The sequence below is a fragment of the Ambystoma mexicanum genome, chromosome 3q (assembly GCF_040938575.1).
Source record: "Ambystoma mexicanum isolate Mex_15411 chromosome 3q, UKY_AmexF1_1, whole genome shotgun sequence".
Lineage (NCBI taxonomy): Eukaryota > Metazoa > Chordata > Amphibia > Caudata > Ambystomatidae > Ambystoma > Ambystoma mexicanum.
Window position 1 is genome coordinate 732,441,101 of NC_090926.1, and position 21,007 is coordinate 732,462,107.

The following is a 21,007-nucleotide window of genomic DNA, read 5'->3' on the forward strand; positions in this document are numbered from 1 at the left end:
TTCTTGAAACCTTTCCATTGCTTTAATCTTTTTCAATATGCCAAAGTTATTGATTTATTAATAACTCATACATTTTTAATAGAAACTGTAAAATGGTCACCAATATAATTCTTAAACCGATGGTGTTATTTTTTCGGATTTCCAAGAAAGGTTGCAATATCTGTGTGTCTTCTGATCAAAGCTAGATAAGATTGTAGGATATAAGAAAAAACTGCAAGCAAGAATGTGTGTACAGTAAGTAGCATAGAAAATAAGGTAATCTTTTCTTCTAACTTTTACTGTTTCTGTCCCATTGTCTCTTTTGTCTTAGTCTGAGGAAGGTGTTCCAGGAGCACTGCAAGTCCATCAGTCCCTAAGAAACCCTACTCTAATAAAGTTGTACTTCTTCACTTGCTTTGACTTTTGGCGACTGATCTTGTCTGCACTCGCTGACATTCTTCACTTGCTTCAGTAGGGGTAGCTGCAGGAGAGGTCAAGGTTTCTCCTTTATAGGGTTTAGCGTTGTGTAAGTGAATCCACAATCTCCTCCCTTGCAACTTCAAGGCAGTAGGGCTTACTTCCTCCACCACGTGGGGGCCCTCAAAACGGGTGGTACGCCAGGTGCGTACAAATTTGCATACCAGCAACTAGTCCCCAGGGTACAACCGAGAGGCTTGAGTGTTTCTTCCAAATCAATGGGCCGATTATCCTTTTTATTTTCCCTTGACCCCTCCCGTCGATTCTGGAGCTGTTGAGACATAAAAGAAACACTTTCAATCATTGTTTTTAAATAATCATGCATTTCATCACCTACAGCCCTTGCTACACTATGGGCGTCTGTATTTGCCCTTGTTGGGGGAGTTCTCATATGGCGCCCAGTCACCAACTCATGAGGAGTGAAACGGTGATCTGTGCCAGGCCGATTCCACAGCGCTTACAGCACAAGGGGAAGGCAATGGAGCAATCCCCTTTTAAAGTAACTTTCAGCTTTGCTATTCTTTCTCTCAAAAGTCCATTTCATTTCTTGCAAATACCGTTTGCTTGCGTATGCAAATTTGTGCCTTATACCGAATAGTAAAACTATATGTTTGAATAGTTCATTTACGAAGTGTGGCCCATTATCGGATCGCAAATCTTTGCATACACCCCATCTTGGAAATACTTCACGCACAAGGAACTTGGCGGCAAATGCAGCATCAGGGTGCATACATGGACCTGCCTCAATCCATCTAGAAAAAGGGACATACTAAAACTAACATATATCTATATCCACTACAACTAACATATATCTATACCCATTACAAGTCTGCAGCATATCTACGTAATCTATATGTAGATGCTGAAATGGTCCGTTTGGTCTGGGGATTAATCCCCTCACTGTTCACAAAGTGTCCCCTGCAATGAATTTCTGGCACACAATACAGTTTATGATGAACTGTGCCACATGTTCAACTAGGTTTGGTACAAACCATTCTTCTGCTATAGTAGCGGCTAGACTTTCTCTAGTCACATGCGGTGGGTAGTGAAGCTGCTCCAACGCTACCCTCCATGCTAGAGGCTTAACTGGCTTTCCAGTGCTATTCTGTCTCCACATTCCTCAGTAGGGGATAGATAACATCCCAGTTTTATCCATAACTCTTTCTTCCTGCAATGCTCCTCCTTGTATTTCAATTAACTGTACAATGGACGTCATGTTAAATCCTTCCCTGACCAGCATGCATCGCCCTGTTGTCTGCCTTATATTTTTCATTTTGCTTTCAAATGTGGTTGGGTAATAGGCCGCTTTCTTGACCTCTAAATCTGCGGCTTCGTTTCTGCAAGGAATTAAATCTGTTCTCTTTAAATGGGCTGCTTACTTTACGATAGTGTGGTCTCTGGGAAACTCAATGCTTCCATAAGCATTTCTAATAAACCAGCATGTTGCACTGGAGTTCCGTCTGCACAGAAGAAGCCCCTCCTTTTCCAACGTGACAGGCCTGCGTGTACAGTTGACATCACAATGAACAGGTACAGTCTTTAGCTGATTCCGGTGCTGCTCTTGTGAAAAAGTTAGACGTGTAAAAGCGGCAAGACTAAGGTCTATACCTCTCAGACTGTAGAGAGAATAGAAACTGAAAAATATTTGCACTAGACCTTGGTGGAGTCTGCGCTTGAACAAAAACAGTCCAAAGAATACCTTGTTTTGTTTGTAAGCAAAATGTTTTACACGAAATTACTGTTACATAGGACAGTTAGTTTGATTTTCTTAGCCACGATTTATTGTTTTTTTTGCTTGCTTGAAATAATAAATTCAATTTGAATTGTAAAGTCATTCAAATTTGTATTACGAACAGACTTACAGATTAAATTGTAAACCCCATTCTCTTTTTTTCCCTCTTCACTGTTCTCAATAAGTTTTGACTTAGATTTGTCCTCATAAACTAAATATTTGTAAACATTTAAAAACTACTACTGAAGATCTCATTCTAGTTTTGTCAATAATTTTAAGTTCCTTATCTATTTTTTGCATTCTATCTCAACAGGAATCAAATGTTTAATTGAGGACTTTGAACTATGGGAATAATTTACATCATTTTTTTGTTAATAATCAGCCATTAAACCCCTGAGGAACCACCAGGAAATAGGCGGGGAAACACGTGTCGGGAACAGGCTGGACATTATAAAGTGTATTATTGTTAGAACAATTTCCAAGCTTTGGAAACCAATTGGATATTAACTACAACTCTGTTACAAAATATTGAATTTTTATTTCATCAAGAACTTCATTGATGTTTGAATTTGAATGACTTTAAAATTCAAATTGAATATATTATTTCGAGCAAGCAAAAAAAACAATAAATCGTGGCTAAGAAAATCAAACTAACTGTCCTATGTAACAGTGATTTTGTGTAAAACATTTTGCTTACAAACAAAACAAGGTATTCTTTGGACTGTTTCTGTTCAAGTGCAGACTCCACCAAGGTCTAGTTCAAATATTTTACAGTTGACATCATGTAGGCGAGTCAGAGTACACCTTCACTTCCTCATCCTCAAAGCACTGTAGCGCATCAATAAGCACTGCTAATTCTGCAGCCTGTCCTGAGTAAATTGGGGACAATCTTCTGCTCAGCGTTACCTCAAATTTACCCTCGGTTCAGTTTTATCACTGCTGATCCAGTATTTCTCACCCCAGTCTTTTGATCAATTCTCGATGATCCATCAATAAAGGCCACTCTCCCCACCCCCCTTCCTAGCGCCTTCTCTCTAACTCGGGGAATATCATCAGAACATTAATTGTACTTAATACAGTCATGCACATCGTCATCTTCTCCCGCTGGTTCAGCTCTGAACATAGCTGTATTCACTGTGCTACACCTAATACTTTTTATTGCAGGGTTTGAGATAATTACCTCATATCATGAAGCTCTTTGTGTGGTCAACGTACTTTTGGGTTCCTGTAAAATTGCAAATAATGCATGCTCTACGAATAGAATAACGTTACTGGGCACCCCATGGATATACTGGAGGCCTTTTCTATTGCAAATGCAGCTGCGGCTCAGAATTGCTCATAAGGATAATGTCCTTTCATGACTGGATCAAAGACCCCCTATAATAAGCCAATGGTTTATTACCATGTCCTAGTGTTGTTTTCTGTGCAAGCACTGTGGTCATGACTTCTCCATTTGAATGAAAGAATAAGTAAAATTCTTCATTATAGTTTGGAATTCCGAACACAGGAGCTGTGCTGATTGCATTTTTTAATTCATGAAATCCCTCGGTCATTTCTTCTGTCCATATAATTTTATTTATAGCCATCTGTGTCTGTTTTAGTCCTTTTAAAAGTGGAAAAATATACGTATCAAAGACCCAAGCCTGCAATAATGCATAGGCCTACCAATCTTCGCATTTGTCTCACTGTTTTTGGCTGTTCTGTCCTCATAATAGCCTCTGCCCTTTCAGGTGTCACTTTTCTTCCTTCATGCGAAATCACTTGTCCTATATACAGTACTACTTCTTGGCAATGTTGAAATTTCTCCTTATCTACTTTGTACCCTTTCTCTGCCAGTATAGTCATACGTTTAACAGTTTTCTCTGCAAATTGATGGAGACTCACACTACCATTGGGGCAAACAAGTGTGTTTCAGACAAATCGTTCTATATGAAAAGGAAGTCAAATCTTGTGAGTCTTCTTGAAGGGGAATTGAGAAAAAGGCATTTTCCAAATCTACAATGGTGAAATACTTATGACGGGATATTGCACAATAGCGTCGCAGGGTTTGGAGCGAAGGGAAACTCTGCTTCGATTATATTTTTTCAAAGGGCAAAGGTCCTGGATAAGTCTCCACGACCCACCCTTTGATTTTTTGACACGGTACACAACCGTGTTACACAGGGAATCAGATGATACCAAAATGACATGCTTCATTAAAGCGGATATGGTTTTCAATATACCTTTATCCGTTTCTCTGGACATAGATACTGTTTTGCATGTGGCAGAATTGCTCCTGATTGAAGCTTAATTTTACCTGCTCCTACTCCTTTCAATAAGCCCACTTCGTATAGACTTGTAGTCCAAAAGATACTCAGTACCTTTCCCAAATCTTCCTGAAAGAAACTGCGGTTTCTTTTTTTACCAATGCCATTCTCTGCATTATTTCTGTATTCTCTATTTTCATCCAATAAGTGAGATTTATGAAACATACAAACTCATCATTTGAATAGTCATCCCTCCTTCATTAAGGGCTATCACTATCCTCCACCCCCTTCCCTCATTGTCTGTCCCATAAAGCATCACCCTTACTTCTGCAACTATTGCTGCTTCTAGTTCTAAAGGTATAATTTGCACTCCCTCATCGTCCATAGGGATTTCTGGCCTGAACAAAATCTGGTATTCTCAATAGCTTACCGATCAATTTAGGCAACCATGATAATAAGACAGTCACTCCATACAAAAATACTTACTCGTCCAGAGGTACTTCTCGTAAAGCGTTCTTTCCTGCAAATGCTAATATGAGGTCTCTCACATTTACATAATGTATCCCTGGAGTTGAACACACTATTCCCTCATCAGTAAAAGATATCATCATGTTATGTTTTGTCCTCAAATCATGCCAAAATATGTTTACTGGCGTTTGTCCAGAGTATAATAATGGCATAGACATGTTGTGTTCACCTATAGAAATGGGTAATTTGTCTATGAAAGGAACAAAGCTCGTCGCCCCAGAGATCCCTTGAGCATTCATGGCAATGCCGGACATTGGGTATTTTTCCTCACGGACACGGGAATGAGTAGCTTCAGGGTCTAGGAGAAATGAAAACGTCTTCCCATCGTCATCTTCACCCTTGGTTCCTCTTGGGAGTGTGGCGTCACAGATAGTACTGAAAACATCAGGTCGCTCTGTGGGCTGTCCTATTGTGGATATAAATCCAGCCCCGTACCTGTGAAACGATTCCCTCCTACCATAGCCATACTTCCCGATTTGGGTGCGGCTACTTGCATGGCTCCCGTATCCATGTGTCATTGTGATGCACCTGCCGTTTGCATTGGAATATATTTATTTGTTGCATCGGTACCTACTGTTGTTGCCCCTGCAGTGATTTCATCTGCATTGGGACTCGTCGTGATTTTGGTGCATGTGCCTGAGGTTGCGTGTGATCTTGGGCGTAATATCCTTGTGGATCTCTATTATACTGTGGAGCACATCCAATGTCCCCTCTTGGAGACTGCCAATTCTGTTGTTGCATGCTTCCCTTGCTTCTGCATACTCTAGCTAAATTTCTAAATTTACTGCAACTCCAGCACTGCAGTGACTGTCTGCCATTAAATCCTCTCCTTCCTTAAGGGTTTTGAAATCCACTTCGTCGTCCTCCTCGAGGCCCATTCCCTCTGCCTCTTGGCATAAAATTATACCGATTCTGATCCATGACATATGCCACATTATCCTGCTGCTGTAACTGCACTGTTTGTGCAGTTGCCCCCTCATTACTTGTCAGTACTGCTCCTTCTATGGCGTACCTTAATCATTTATTCTGCACCAACTTTGCCTCTTAATGTTTTCTACTGTCGGCTTTCTTTTTCTCTTTCTCCCTCAATATTCTACAGTAATGCACAATTGCATCTCTGGTCATGTTTTTGCTTCCATCCCCACCGGTTTCTTTAGCTGCTTTTGCACCGGCTCTGGCAACCCTTGACATAAAATGTGATACTTGGCACTCACAGACGTGATTGAGAGCAATAATATTCTGGATTAGGCTCAAACTGGTGTTTCGCAAAGGGTGCTCAACCAAAGATAACATCTTTATAGTTAACACACTTATTGAGCAGGCCAAAGGCAAGGATAGGCTACCTCTATACATTCTCTTTGTCAATTTATCCTCTGTGTTTGACTCAGTGGAGCATAAGAGGTTATGGTCGAAGCTTAAGTCTTTTGGTATGCCCCTGCACCTCCTGTATGCTTGCAGGATGATCTACAATGAAAGTAAGGCCACAATCTGGTTGGATAACACAGGTGCTATGTCTGATCCTGTTCCCATTTCTAAAGGCGCAAGACAAGGTTGCGCTCTAGCACCTACTCTTTATATCTGTTTAAGGCCGATTTTGGTGAAATCTTTAAAGAAAAGATGAATGCCTTCCCCAGAATCGGCTCTCACAAAACTGGGTGGATCCGCTATGCAGACGATCATCTTTGATAATATTTATAGTGGAATCTGCAATAGCGCTAGTGCCATCTGTGGATGTGCTAAGAACAGTGGCTTAAAAATCAATCTTTTTAAAACACAATTTATGGCGGTGGATAGGAACTGCTGTAAAAAGTCTGGTATTTGGTGCCTGTTAGGCCTGATAAAGAATGTAAACTGCTACAAGTACTTGGGCCATGGGGTATGTGGCGATAGAGGGAAAATGAATATGATGGTTCAACAGAGTAAAAGATCTAAAGTTATGGCCACCTTAATAGCTGTTATGTCCTTCTCCAAAAAAAACAGCGTGCTTCAGCCTGTTGGGAATAACTAACATATACAAGCAGAAGCTGATGGCCATGTTTTTATATGCCTTGGAGACATCCTATTCAGATTGTTCGGAGTGGGCGGATGTGACAGAAGGTATTGTATGGCGCAGATTGCTGGGCCTTACTAACTATACCCCAGTTCAGGCGGTACGGCTTGAAATGGGGCTTATTTCTCTGTCCACCCAGATCATAATAGAGCTATGGTCTTTGTGAAAATTAAATATGCCCACCCTGGATCATTGCTGTATATCTTACATGAAGATTTGGAGGGAGGCAAAATGGACGCCCTGAATACATTTAAGGAGAAAAATCTGCAAGTCTTTGATAAAATCTGCTGAACTCTCAAATGGGAACATGGCGAAGGGGCAGTTCACAAATCATTGAAGGATGTAATAGAGAAGTGGGATTGGGCTGCCAGTCATGATAAGGTTTCTTCCATGAGCTCTCTATGTACATTTGCTAAAATGCCTTTTACCTATAAAGAGGCACAAAGCTATATGAAACTCATGCCCTCTAAGGCTAACCATTGAATATTCTTAGATATTAGACTAAATCGCCTAAATGTATTGGCGGTTCAGGGATCTTTGATCAATCTACCTGCTGAGAGAAGGACTTGTAGAATATGTGCTGATGATTCCAAGACGGAAACAGCTAGACATGTACTTACATCCTGTCTGGCGATGTGTGCGACTTATGATAAATATTTTGCCAAATTTGAATATGTTCAGATGTATATTGAAAGTGAGATTTTTTGGCTGAGGTGTCTTTCTGGGAGGAGTAATAAGCTGGTCATTGCTATCACCCAGATCTGGAAGGTAGCGAATGAACGTCTACGTAACTTTGAAGAGGAGGTTGAAGTACTGAAGGATCTTGATATTGGACCCTAATTGGGTTCTTGACTTGGCCCGACTTTGTTCGGAATTATAATTTTGATATGCTCTTCCCTAAGCGCTGCTGCTTTACGATATTAAGTTTGTGTTTTCTCTTTTGTTGATGCTTTTTGGTGTTCTAGGAAGTGCTGATGTTATATAATGCCATATTTATGTTTTTCATATACATTTGTGAAAAGTTCTATGAACTATAACAATAAAATGTGATACAATAATGCTACCATTCTATCCCATGATTCATGCGTCTTCAAATTCCATCTATTTTGCATAAAGCCAATGAGGTCTTCAGTTTCTCCCATTTTCCTAGTCATTATTGCACCAATATCCAATTTATCAGGATATTGTACTCGGAGTGAGCACCATGCATTTACTCTACAGTTATTAAATGGCGCTCCATCGTGCACCGCGTTTTGCGCAATGACTTTCAGATTTCCTGCTCTTTTCCAAATGTCGTCAGCCATCTCCTGTAGAATAGCTGATAATAGGCCTTCAATGTTGCCTATGGCAACAGTCGCCTCTTATCTTTTCTCCAATTCAGAGCTCCCCTTTCGCGTACTGGCAGTATGCACTTTAAATTCTCCTTATCCATTTTGGGCCATGGTATATATTGTGGTCAACCCTCTCCTTTCTCTAATATTGGGAATTGTGACAGTCCTTGTTCATAATCATACCCGGCCACACTCCTCGTCTTCCATGCAGTGTGGTCTTTACCTGTTCATCTCCATCCTGGCAATGCCCTTAATCTACTTACAAAAGGCAGTGATATATTTCCTGCACTGCGTGATTGTTCTTGTGGTCATTCAGTATATGGTGTTGGTTCTGGTGTTTTATTTCACTGGGAACTCCAAGTCTGACCATTTTACCCCTTTACACTCGATTCTCTTGAAAATCCATATGCACCTTTTCTTGGTGCAGTCTCGTTTTCCTTCCTTTCTTCATCTGACATTATGCACCAACTCGTATGACCGTTTTCTTATAAGTCATCAAGGTCTAACCTGGTTAAAGACATTGTTCTAGGATCGCCTGTCATGACGTCCCCTAATCTACCTTCAGTTCCCTTTGATGGTGTACTTTGAGTATTCTCAAGTTCCATACCTTGCTCTATCCCTCATTTGCCTATATAAGTTGACAAGCCTCTGGTCTATGCCTTATGTATCCTGCCCACCAGCCCATGCTGATCGCAGCATTCCTTGCAGCTTCCTTCGGGGCTGTTGTGACCTTCTTTCTTCTTCCAATCGCTCTTCTGCTTCTATGGACACTATGCTCCTAGGGAATAAATATTAAATCTTGTCATCTTTTAATCCTCGTTTCCGATTAATTTCCTCCTCTCTTCTCCTCATTTCCCTCAACTCATCTTCCTCTCGCCTTCTTTGTAACCTACATCTTTGTCTTTCAGCTTCTGCCTCTTTTTGTTTCCCTTCTTATAATCTTTCGTTTTGTTTGCTCATCTCATTTGTTCTGTTCCTCCCTTTGCTTATATTCTTTGTCCCTTCTTTATATAATCTTTCCTTCTCTTTCTTCTCTCGCTCTTTTTTCTTCTCTCGAACTCCATCAATGCCTTTGACATCTAGTTTAAGCAGTATTTGTCCTCCCATCCATTTGTTCTGTACTATCGTCATGCCCTTAGTGGTATACTTTGTTCCCTTCTGTCTTTCTGCCTTTTCCTGTCTCATCTCTGACTGTCCTGCTTATCCTTTCTCTCATCACACTGTTTAATTTCATTGCGTGCTTATATATGTGTGCGTTCTCGATTCCCATCCTCTTCCTTCGTATCGTCACTGCTATAGGTAGGGGGCTCATACATTGGGTTAAAATACCTTGCTGCTACCTTTAATTCCTTCAAGGGATAAAATCCCTTCTCTTCAGTGTTTACATTTTGTTTTTTCAGGGGTTGGGGGAGAAGCCAAAAGGTGTTACGTCTTGTCCTTTAGGTTGATTAAGCATCTACTCCCTCTCAGCTCGATTTTCTTTCTCACTCTGGTACATTTTCCAGAGTTCTAATACTGCTAATCTTTTCTCCAACTTTTTCCCTTTATGAGTCGCATGCAAGTATACTGTCATGTGACGCAACATTAATTTCGATAATGAATGCTCAGGGTCACGACATGTGTTTTATTAATCGTGCCTTTAACCCACTCTGAATGATATTTCCTGATTTTGACTATATATCTCGGTAATGTTCTGCCTAGGTGTAAAGGAGGTGTGTCCTCCATAGTGGCAAGTCAATTTAGACATTGTTTTTTATTATTTTAAGGTTCTCTTCTTTATTTGTATATATTAATTTCATCTAATTTTAACCTTCTGATTGACGTCAATCCTTTGTTTACAAAAGGTCTGAAAATTACTTTTATTTGTTTTTGCTATCGTTTCATATCCATCAGTTCAAACATGAAGAAAGCTTTATAGAAACATATATCCCCTACACATGTGTACTTTTAAAGTTGTCACCTAAACGTACATCTTTCTTTACCATTCTTCGAAAATGTATCCCTCCTCTTTTATTCACTCTGTGTCGGAGTTTAAAACACGCCCTTCTCATTGGCTACATGCCTCAGGATTCTTTAACACTCCTATATGGAGCTGTGGCACCTATTCTTTACGTCCCTCGCGGGCCTGTGAAATCTAGGTATCCTTCTCTCTTTAGAATCCACAAAAGTCCAGTTACTCCATATATATATATGTATAAAACACACCACAATACAATCCCTTCGACCTAATATTTTACCATATTCGATAGTGTTCTTACATCCGCTATTCAGCTTCAGTGCCTTGGCATCGAAACTCCCACAATCAACCAGTTCGTCTTCAGTCCGCGGGGCGCTTGCGGGGACCGGATAGGAATTTCATCAAAGGGGTAGCTGCCAACCAGATTTTTGAACCCATCCTCTTTTCCGCAGGAAACTCTGCGATCGTCTGGCTAACGGTAGGAGAAGGCGATCGTCCGAGGTCTGGATCTGGGCCTAGAACCATACGCACCACTACCAAATGTGTTGTAGCACTTTGAAGCATCCTCTATGCGCTAGATGGAATTACCAATAAACATCTTAGACCAAATAACTGGACAGACCCAAAAAAGATAATAAATAACGGCTTTAATCTCAATGAAAGAAAGCATGGAGTTGTACAGCTATCAAAATAGATGCTTGCATAATCACATTTGCCTGTGTATAGAGTTTATCATTTTTTTTCCTAAATGGCATTTTACAAAACCTATTAACGGGAGGGATTGGATTAGGGGAACATATCTACTGATAGAATCATATAAAAGTGTTAATATCTGATTGGCTGCCCCTTGTCTGTAGGACACACCCTGGCTACTTCTACATATGTAGTATACTGACCATAGCAGAGAATATGGCAGCGGATTGGTAACTGCAACATTTTATGTGAAAGTGCGTGGCAGGCCTTCTCGTTTTCCCAATTAATCTGTCGTATGTCATCGACCTGATCCTTAGCCAAGACCTTCTGTTTGTAGTTGACCTCGTAGTCTGATCACTGTTCTGGAACATTGAGGGGGTATGAACAGACCACTATCTACATCTGAGTTTTAATAAATAGCCCTTGCTTTCGACTTCTGAGTCACATGTTAGGAGGCCAAGATTTTGTCCATTTGAGCCTCTTATTTAAGACTGTTTGATTGTATTAAACAGGATGCCATTGCCATCTCTGGCCTTTAGAGACTTGCTCACTCCACCTCACATAGGCTTTTGCCCTTGTGATTGTTCAGTAGTTGGCACTTGCAAATTTCCTTGTCTCTCCTAATCTTAGAAATTGGTCTTATGCAAGTGGTCCGTTCCTTCGACTCCCTTTGTTCCTTGCACCCATCTCTTGAAATAGCCTTCTTGATCCTCGACCAAGGTACTCCCTTATTCTGCACGTGAAAACAGCTTCTTCTCCAGTTCTTCAATTTGCACTCCTAGGCTCGTCTTTTGAGGTAACAGGTTTGATTCTTAACACAGGCCGTCGTCCATTTTCTTCCAATGGCCGCCCTAAACGTTGTATGTGTACCTCCTTTTAGCAAGCTTCTATGTACCTTGCGTTACAGCATATTTACAGTTATTGGTCAGCACGTTAATTCATCTTCTTTCATTCATGGTTACTTTGTCTTTTGGTACATGTTTCTCTTTGTGCTTCAGTTAGATTGTCAGTTTTAAGTATTTTCATACTGTTTCAGCCTAGGTTCATGAATCTCCTTCATGAAATCATCATTCTGTCATCTTCAGGCTTTATTTAGAGTTCATCCATATTACTCATAATCGCATTCTGACATATTGGTAGTGGACACCCTTCCTGGTAGCATCCCTACACTGTATCAACATGAGGGTATGTTCTGAATGGCTGGCTGAGTGAATATTGCCTTTCATACAATCGCAGCAGTATGGATATGTCACAAACTTGTACATGATAAATAGCAATTTTGGAAAATTGAAAATATCCCCGCCTAAATAGTGAGGGTTGGCATGTATGGCAAAGCTAGAGCATAAGGGGGAAAGAGGGAACCACACCTCGGTTCTCCCAGTGGGCGGGAGCAGGTATTGAAAGGACAAGTCTCATGAGTTGGTAGCTTGCGTTGTTCCTTTGCTGCAAACATATGGTTTTATTTATTTATTGGATATTTGTAAGGAGCATATACAACAGATGGTGTTTCAAGGCGCCACAAGACAAAAAAAGGGGGGGGACAACAAGGGAGAAAGATCCAATAACGGTCCTATTAGGCCTGGTGAAATTCCGATCGTGCAAGCGCAGAACAAGAAGAGCAAGGGTGGTAGGGGGGAAATAATGCTGGTCTGTGCAAAAACAAGTGTTACAGTGGGAAGGGAAAAGGTTGAAGGGGCGAAGTGCAAGTGCTAAGGGGAGTCCAGTGGGCAAGTGCAAAGGAACGCAGGCATGTTTAGGGAAGGGTGGGTGGACTGGGCAGTTGGGCAGGGGGCTGGATACCTGCAGTTCTCTGAGGGAACCAGGCAGCCATCACTGAGGCAGAAGGAGTTAGAGGGGGAGAGTGAAGGAGGGGGAGAAAAGGAAGGTCTTGAGGAACTTCTGGAACTTAAGGCGAACCGGTTGAATCCTGAGATGGCAGGGAGACCATTCTAGAGGAAGGCTCCTGCGTCAGAGGGAACCAGGCAGCCTGTCACTTGTGTTACATTGGTGATGGAATATCTTAATATAGCTTGTTGCCGGTTTATCCCACAAATGCAAAAAGTTGAGTCAATTGGATTTTTAGTGTCGAGTTTGTCAAATGTGGTGATTGCATCAGGCACGGAATTGATGAGTGCCACAGGGAAAGAAAGACAAAATACAGGGCTGTCGAAAAGAGTTAATGAGGCACTTCCAGCATTGCTCTCAACCTTTTTTGTTCCATGGGTGGATAACACCAGATTTTGTTTTTATAGGTGAGTGAGCCCATCAACAAATATGGATGTTAAAGAGGGTTGGTGGGTGATAGCATACATGCCAACCCTCACGATTTAGATGGGAGACTCCTAACAAAAACATTGTTTTTTTATTACGGTTGCCCTCCTAAAATAAATCTAACCCCAATGCAATTGAATGGGGAAATTCTAATCTACCAGTTTCTCTGGGGAGAATCTCCCATCTAAGTGCTGCAAAATGTTGGCATGTATGGGAAAAAGCTAATTACATGTCGGGTGACACGCGCCAAACGTGTGTGAGTTGAAATGTATGACTTCAAGCTGTGATTGGAGGGAAATAACAGTGTGGCAGGCTCAGTTGCAGAAATGGCAACCCTCACGATTTAGGAGGGAGACTGCCAAATTTTTTATAAAAAATGTTGCTGTTTTTATTTGCTCCCATCTACAATAATATGTACCCCAATGCAATCTAATGGGAGAACTCAAATCTCCTGCTTTGTGTAGCTATATGTCCCTCCCAGGCATGGTGGCATTTATGCTGTCATAACCTCCAACCTTTTCTGTGCCATGGGAGGATGAAAAACAGGAGATACTGGCGGGTGAGAGCCCATTGAATTATATGGTGGGGCTGGGCGGATGAATGAATTGTAAGGCGGGTGACATCTGTCAAACGCGTGAGTTGAGAAGGTCTGAAGCTGTTGTGCAATGGCATTAGAATACAATTTCAATTCTTTTATTGGGAAATGTATTTATAGCAGTGCACATAGACCATGGGCATCTAGGCACTAGTTACAGGAAGCGCAAGTCAGGTAGGGTACAGGTAAAGTAAGGCATGTTACTAAGTTTAGCAGCAGATGAGTCTTTCGGTTTTTTTTTTTAACGAGAGGTAAGGGGGGTCAGCTTGCAGGTTATGGGGCAAATTGTTCCACAGAGTGGCTGCGCAGGGTGGTAAGCTGGTGCCGCCTGCTTTTTTCGGCGGCATTAGGTACGGTGAGGAGGTGGCTGTTCGAGTAGCGCAGTGGTCTGGCAGGAGAGTATCGGTTAAGTTTTTGGGCCAGGTAAGAGGGAGCCTTGTTCAAAAGGCAGCGATGGGAGATGGAGAGGACTTTGAATTTGATCCTTTCACAGACGGGAAGCCAGGGGCGGCTCTTCTGGCAACAGATATGTGGGCCTCCAAGTGCAACACCTCGTATGACTCCGACCCAGAAAATCCCTGAAACATAAGTGCAGAGTTGCTGAGCGGAAGTGACCGGCCTCTGGCACATCCCCTGACAGACTGGCCTGCCGCCTGCTCCAAAGGCAATACAGACTCTCCATCCGTTTGAAGAAGAGGGCCCACATCCAAGCCTGTATCTCTGGGGCCGCTAACACAGGCGAACAGTTTAAAATATGCAAGGAACTCGCCAATCCTACTGCACTCTCAACTTCACCCCTGCCATCCTTGACCCTCTGTACTTATTGGCCTCCCGCTTCTTAGCCAAAACTCAGGGCATTTTGTCCTCACTCTACTCTAGACCCCTTCCTCCTCCCTCCCCAGCTCTCAGGCCTCCCTTCACCCCCTCTCCCATAGTACCAGATGAGGACTCTAGATAAGTCCTCTCTATAAAAAGTCTCCTCCAAACTGGTGCTCCCCTGCTCCGCCAGAACTATCAAGGACAACATTTCCTCCCTTGCGCCAGCCTTGGACGATTTCTGTAACCACTCCTTTGCAACTGGCTCCTTCCCTTAACCCCTCAAGCACTCCCTTGTGCATCCTCTCCTCAAAAAGCCCTCTGCCAACGGTGCCTGCCCGGTTAACTACCACCCTATCTCCTTCATGGGCAAACGCCTGGATAAGTTGGTCATCTCCCACACCGATTCTGTTGGTTGTCTCCACGACCACCAGTCAGGCTTCAGAGCAGCCACAAGCATGGAAACTGCTCTCCTGAACACCAGTTATGACTTGCTCTCAAATCTCAATCCCAGCCCTCCGTCCGTTCTTATCCTTCTGGATCTTTCCTCGGCCTTCAACACAGTTATAATCAGGTCACCCTGACAAAACGGCTGTGTGACACCTCTGGCATCACAGGTGTGGCACTGTATGGGTTGTTCTCATTCCTTTCCGAACGACCTTCCCAGGTTCAATTGGGCCCTATTCTCTCTCTTATCACTCTCCACCCGCGGCGTCCCTCAAGGCTCCATCCTCTCGCCCTGGCTCTTCAAAATCTACCTTGCCCCTCTGGCCCACCTGACGATCTTCTGTCCTCACTTCCAGCATTATGCAGACGACACACAGCTCAACTTTTGAGCTTCACTCCGCTGCCTCCTCTCTCATCCCTGACTGACTGCTATTCAGGCATGGTGTTCTGCCAATGACCTCTGCCTTAATGCCAGTAAGACTGAGATCCTTCTCATTGGGACCTCAGCTCCCTCCTTCCCTCTGGCCGCCCACTCACCTTGGTGTCCTTTTTGACTCCTCCCTCTCCTTTTCTCCTCACATCGTGGACCTTGGCAAGAAGGCCCACTATCCGTTGCTCTTCCGCAGAGGGATTCTCCCTTTCCTCACCTTCCCCCCAGAAACTCAATGTCTCCAGAGCTCTGGTCCTCCCTAGGTTGGACTACTGAAACATCCTCTTCCTCAATCCTCCTTTATCCTCACTTCCAACTAATCCAGAATGGGATTGTGAGACGTATCCTTGGCCTCAAATCCTAAACTCTCTCCACTGGCTCCCGTTTGCTGTTAGGATCAAGTGCAAGACCCTCTGCATCATCCACTCCACAAGGCCTTCTGGGGCCTGGGACCCACTACTTCCAACTCTCCCCAGATCCCTCCATTATAGAGCCCTTCGGTCTTCTAGCTACAACTCTCTGCAGATCAGACGCTTCTCTAAGCAGAGAGTGGGGGGTAGAGCTCTCTCCTCCACAGAAGCCTCCCTCTGGAAGGGTCTCTCTGCCCTCTCAGGCTTGAGCTGGATCTCTTTAAGTTCCGGAGGTTCTGCAAAACCCTCCTTTTCGCTTCTTCCTTCCCAACAGCCCCGTCTGTCACAGTGACTGGATGCCCGGTTTCTCTCTGAGCTCTATAGGGCACCAGGCCCCCTCCATCCAGTCAACCTCCTTCCTCGCACTTAAGTGGACCCTCACCCCACGCAATCCATGGAACCTATACACCTGACCTCCCCTTAGCACTAGCCTATCCCGTGCCCCCCAACGCCCATTTGCACTATCATGTCTTAGCCATGCACGCCCCTTTCCACGATAGCACGTTGCATTTCGTGCAGACCGGCATGCCCCACCCTCGCTCTTCTTGTCAATGCACTTGGACGATCCGAACATCATAAGGCCTAGTAGGACCATTATGGTTATCTTTCTCCTTTGCCCCCACCCCCTTTTGTCTTGTGGTGGCTTGAAGCACCTTTTGCTGTATAGGCACCTAACAAATATCTAATAAATAAAAATAAATGTTTCCTGTGGTCCACAGCAGATCGGATGACAATATTTTGTACAATTTTGAGCGTGTTCAAGTTTTTTCTGATGTTCCAAAAAGAGGGCTTTTCAATAGTGTAGTCTGGCGCAAATAAGGGCACAGGCGACTACAATGCGATAGGAGAGAAAGGGTCTGCTTGCTTGACATAGCTCTCAACCATTTGTGTTGCAAAGGCGGGTGAAAACACCAGATTTGATTATTGGCGGGTGAGAGGCCCATTGAAACAAATGGGCGTGCAGGAGGCTTGGCGGGTGAGTAAGCTGTTTACAAGGCGCGTGACACCCCCCAAAAGCGTGTGAGTTGAGAGCTATGGCTTGAATGAGCTGGCGGAGGTGGAGGCAATGTGGTTAACCTGCCTGGACATGTTTAAAGGGGGACATCCAGATTCCAGAAAGACCTCCAGAGTTTTGACAGAGGTTATGTTTACTGCTTCTTTTTTGTTTCATTCATAATGAAGAGTGTTAAAACGATTGATGTTTCACAATTACAAGTTAAAACTACATTAACATTAGGTCATAGAATAAAGGCATGTTTCGGTAAACCATTCACTCTGAATGCAACATCGAATATCCAATACTTCAGAGCAAACAATTTGATTCCGTTTTTAAGAACTGCTGATAGTTCGAGAAATGGTGCAGGCAAGTCGCTCATAAAGAACACACCTCGGGGATGCAGGTCCGTAGGTCGCTGAGATCCCCTCCAGGCTGACGAAAGGTGTAACGGCGCACAGTACGAACCCTCGCGGCAACCGTTTCCCCCATACCACAACTTGACGGTTTAATCAGCACCAGAAGACCTAAAGTTAAACACGGGCTACCATGTTTTTATGGAATGGATATATTGGTACATTCGGCAGTCGCCATATTGAGTAGGGACGAAAAGTTGCACTAACAATAGTTTCTTTGAATCTTCCGGAAACACAACTATGTGAGCTACACAAAGCTTGGTGGCCGTGCTCGAACGAAAGGGTCTTGGACTAACAACAGATATTTACTCTTGACAACCTACATGTGGTTATAGGGAAGAACCTAATCGATCTTTCGAAGCAGCACATTCAAAGGGTTACCCGTCATTGTAATACGAGGGCAGCAAGAGTCTACGAAATGTATTACCCAGCTGAGGTTTTCCATTATAACATGGCCGCCACAAGTTACATTTAATTGTGGGCGGAGTTCTGGAAAAGATGTTTTGCCGTTGGTCGAGTTTTGAATAGCGTGGTAAATGAGAAGTTCCCCAATCTATGATGGCCGTAGTGTACGTGCGCTGCGTGCCGTCTTGTAAAGTGGTAATTTCTATGGGTTGACGACCTCGCACTAGTGGAAGAGAGGGCGCACCAAAGTGATGTCATAGGAAGCGAGAAACGGCAGCGTGAAGTTTCTGGAAGGAGCAAAATAGTCTTGAACTAAAGGTCGGGTTAATTGGTAGTAGTATCTAGTGGATACAGAAAAAAACACCTACCCTTGGGAGTTTCGGGGAGGGAAGGGGGTGCGCCCCGGTGGAAAATCAAGCACATAAAGGAAAGAATACGTCAAAATCGTACGGAAGAGAGTACCACTACATACAATATTACCACCCAAACAAAATCCCGGAGTGAACGGCTGCTTTATTGGAGAAAAAAAAAGAAATCAAACTCTTCTACCTGAACTCCCTAGAGTCTCCCTTTTAGAAGCGCACCCGTTTTACAAACCCAGAAAAAGCCCCTAGAGCCGCCCGTGTACACACGATCTGAACACCACTGTCTACGCTCGATCTTCTTTGTAGGGCATCTTCGGGGATGAACCACAAGACCAAAAAGCGTATCCGTGAAGCTAAGCGCAGTGCCCGACCTGAGCTTCGAGAACCACACGATTGGAGCCGGAGGGAATACAGTCGGACTTTCGATCTGAGCCACGGCACAGTAAAGGTGAGCGGGCGCTTTTTATTGGCGTTCTGGGACGCACAACTTGTAGTTTTGCAGAGAACTGGTGCGATAGAAACGGGTGGGAGCAGAGGGGAGAGGTGACAGACGCACACGTATGTGCAGCGCAATTCGTAAAGTTATGTTGTTCATTGAGAGAAGGCTGATGTGAGGACATTGTTGAGTTCGTGTTCAGGCTCTACGGAACTAGTTAAAGGGATTGTGACTTGTGAGGCTCCTTTTCGGGTATTGTACAGGCGGGGATTGCAGTGTGTTTCTCTGACAAGTTTATTTTCTCTAAACAAAACGTGGAGCCTCGAACATTATGAGCTTTTCCCCAACTTTGTGTCTTCCAGGGTTTGTCGAGTCATTATGTTTCACCGGTATTTCTTTTATACCTTTTGCAGGACAATGTGGAGCGGGCCGATACACTTGCCCTGTCCAATGACGAGTTTATTGCGCGCTTTGAAAAACCTTATAAGCCGGTGGTCCTGCTGAACGCCATGGCGGACTGGCCTGCACAGGAGAAATGGACCATCGAGCGCCTGAAGCGCAAATACCGTAACCAGAAATTCAAGTGTGGCGAGGATAACGACGGGTACTCAGTGAAAATGAAGATGAAGTATTACATGGAATACATGGAGACTACGCAGGATGATAGCCCCCTCTACATCTTTGATAGCAGTTATGGGGAGCATCCTAAAAGGAGGAAACTTCTCGATGATTACACGGTTCCCAAATTCTTCGAGGACGACTTATTTCAGTATTCTGGTGAGAAGCGTCGCCCTCCATACAGGTACATTGGCCGAATTTTTATCCAGCTTAAAAAATAAAGCTTTAGAGGGGTCTCCTGGGGGTTTCTCCAATACCTGGCACCTCTCGCCCACTGCATTGCCGCTTTCTGACCCAACTCTCAGGGCTATGCTGTTGACACTCGGCTCGTTTAAGGCTCCCCTCTGCCAACTCTTCTCAGCTTTGTCCATCTGCTATCCACAAGGGGTGTGCCACCAACGATCTGTGCTTTAATGTCAGTAGGACAGAGATTCTCCACATTGGCACACCTGCACCCTCCTTTCCTGTCACTCTGTGGCTGGCCTCCCTTGGCCCTCTTCCTGTTCTCAAGAACCTCTGGGTCTTCGACTCCACACTCTCCTTTTCTCCTCACATCTCCGATCTCTCTAAGAAGTCGAGCTACCAACTGCACCTCCTCAGAGGTATTCTTCCTTTCCTCTCCTTCCCCCAAAAGCTTACTTTCTCTAGAGCTCTGGTTCTCTCTAGGTTGGTTTACTGCAACAGCCTCTTTCTAAATCAGCCTGCTTCTACTCTCTGTCCTCCGCAACTCATCCAGAACAGGAATGCGAGACTTGTCCTTGGCCTCAAGACCAGGGGTCGTATCTCTCGAGCCCTGAAAGCTCTGCATTGGCTCCCAGTGGCTGCAAGGATTAAGTTCGTTGTGTATAGGCATGTTATAAATGCCATAAATCATATAACCCTCTGCATTGTCCACAAGGCCTTCTGGGGCCTGGGCCCTTATTACCCACAACTCTCTTCGTAAATACCTTCCTACTCAAGCTCTTTGCTCCTCCAACTCCCTCAGGGTCAGCCGCTTCTCCAAGCAATGAGCTGGTGGTAGATCTTTCTTCAGCTGGGGCCTCTCTGAAACTTGAGAACCATCTCTGGTTCCGGAAGCACCTCAAGGCCTTCCTCTTTGCTTCTGCCTTCTCTCTTCCTCTCCCCTGCTGATTTCCTGCCCGATAACTGCACTGGTCACCTGGCTACCCTCTGATTTCAGGCACAGGTCCCTGCCCGCCCAGTTGCACACCTGCACTGCATCCCGGTAACCCTTGCACTTGGGTCTGTAGCTGTAACCCTACAGCCCCCCCCTGCACTTTTGGCACCTGGTGTCTGCACTTACTCTTGCACTTGCCACCTGCAGGCTGCACTTCTTGTCATTGTTTTGATTCCATGTACAGCGCTGCCCCCTCCCCTGTCACTTCTCCCCTTGCCCCTTCCCTGCGCGATCTCCATGTCACTTGGCCTAGTAAGATCGTTGTCTCTCTCCTCCCTTTGTTCCCCCTCCCTTGCCTCGTTGCGCCTTGACACACTTGTGTATAGGTGCATTATGAATGCCATATCATGTATCCTATCATATCGCTCTGAACTATTTATTTTTTTGAGTGCCCCTTTGCTAGTTGGTTGGATTCGTAGTAAATCTCATGCAAGCATGTCTGGGCTGTCAAAATGGCAACTCTTCAGTGTAGGTGTACGACTTAAATATGTAAAAACGCTGCTCTGTTAAATAAGAAGTTTTGCAGTGTTTTAATTTGCTTTATGTTAACACCATCAAATCTTGAGCTTTCTCTGGGAACGATCCAAAAGGATGGTGTGAAGAATCGCCTCTTGGTTTGTTTTGCACTACAGGG

The 21,007-nt window shown here is 43.9% G+C and overlaps 2 protein-coding genes across 2 annotated transcripts in view; one reads left to right on the forward strand and one right to left on the reverse strand.

Annotated features, from left to right (window-relative positions):
• The window catches only part of METTL23 (methyltransferase 23, arginine), a 610,690-nt gene extending 593,109 nt beyond the window's left edge, over window positions 1-17,581 (reverse strand). Inside the window, exon 1 of the mRNA XM_069654659.1 lies at window positions 17,350-17,581. Within this exon, the coding sequence (XP_069510760.1) occupies window positions 17,350-17,448 (99 nt within the window). The 5' untranslated portion in view covers window positions 17,449-17,581. The remainder of the gene's footprint in view (window positions 1-17,349) is intronic.
• Window positions 17,582-17,998: 417 nt separating this feature from the next.
• JMJD6 (jumonji domain containing 6, arginine demethylase and lysine hydroxylase) overlaps window positions 17,999-21,007 on the forward strand; it is a 210,758-nt gene continuing 207,749 nt past the window's right edge. The window contains exons 1-2 of the mRNA XM_069654657.1: window positions 17,999-18,590; window positions 18,992-19,380. Of these exons, the coding sequence (XP_069510758.1) occupies window positions 18,462-18,590; window positions 18,992-19,380 (518 nt within the window). The 5' untranslated portion in view covers window positions 17,999-18,461. The remainder of the gene's footprint in view (window positions 18,591-18,991; window positions 19,381-21,007) is intronic.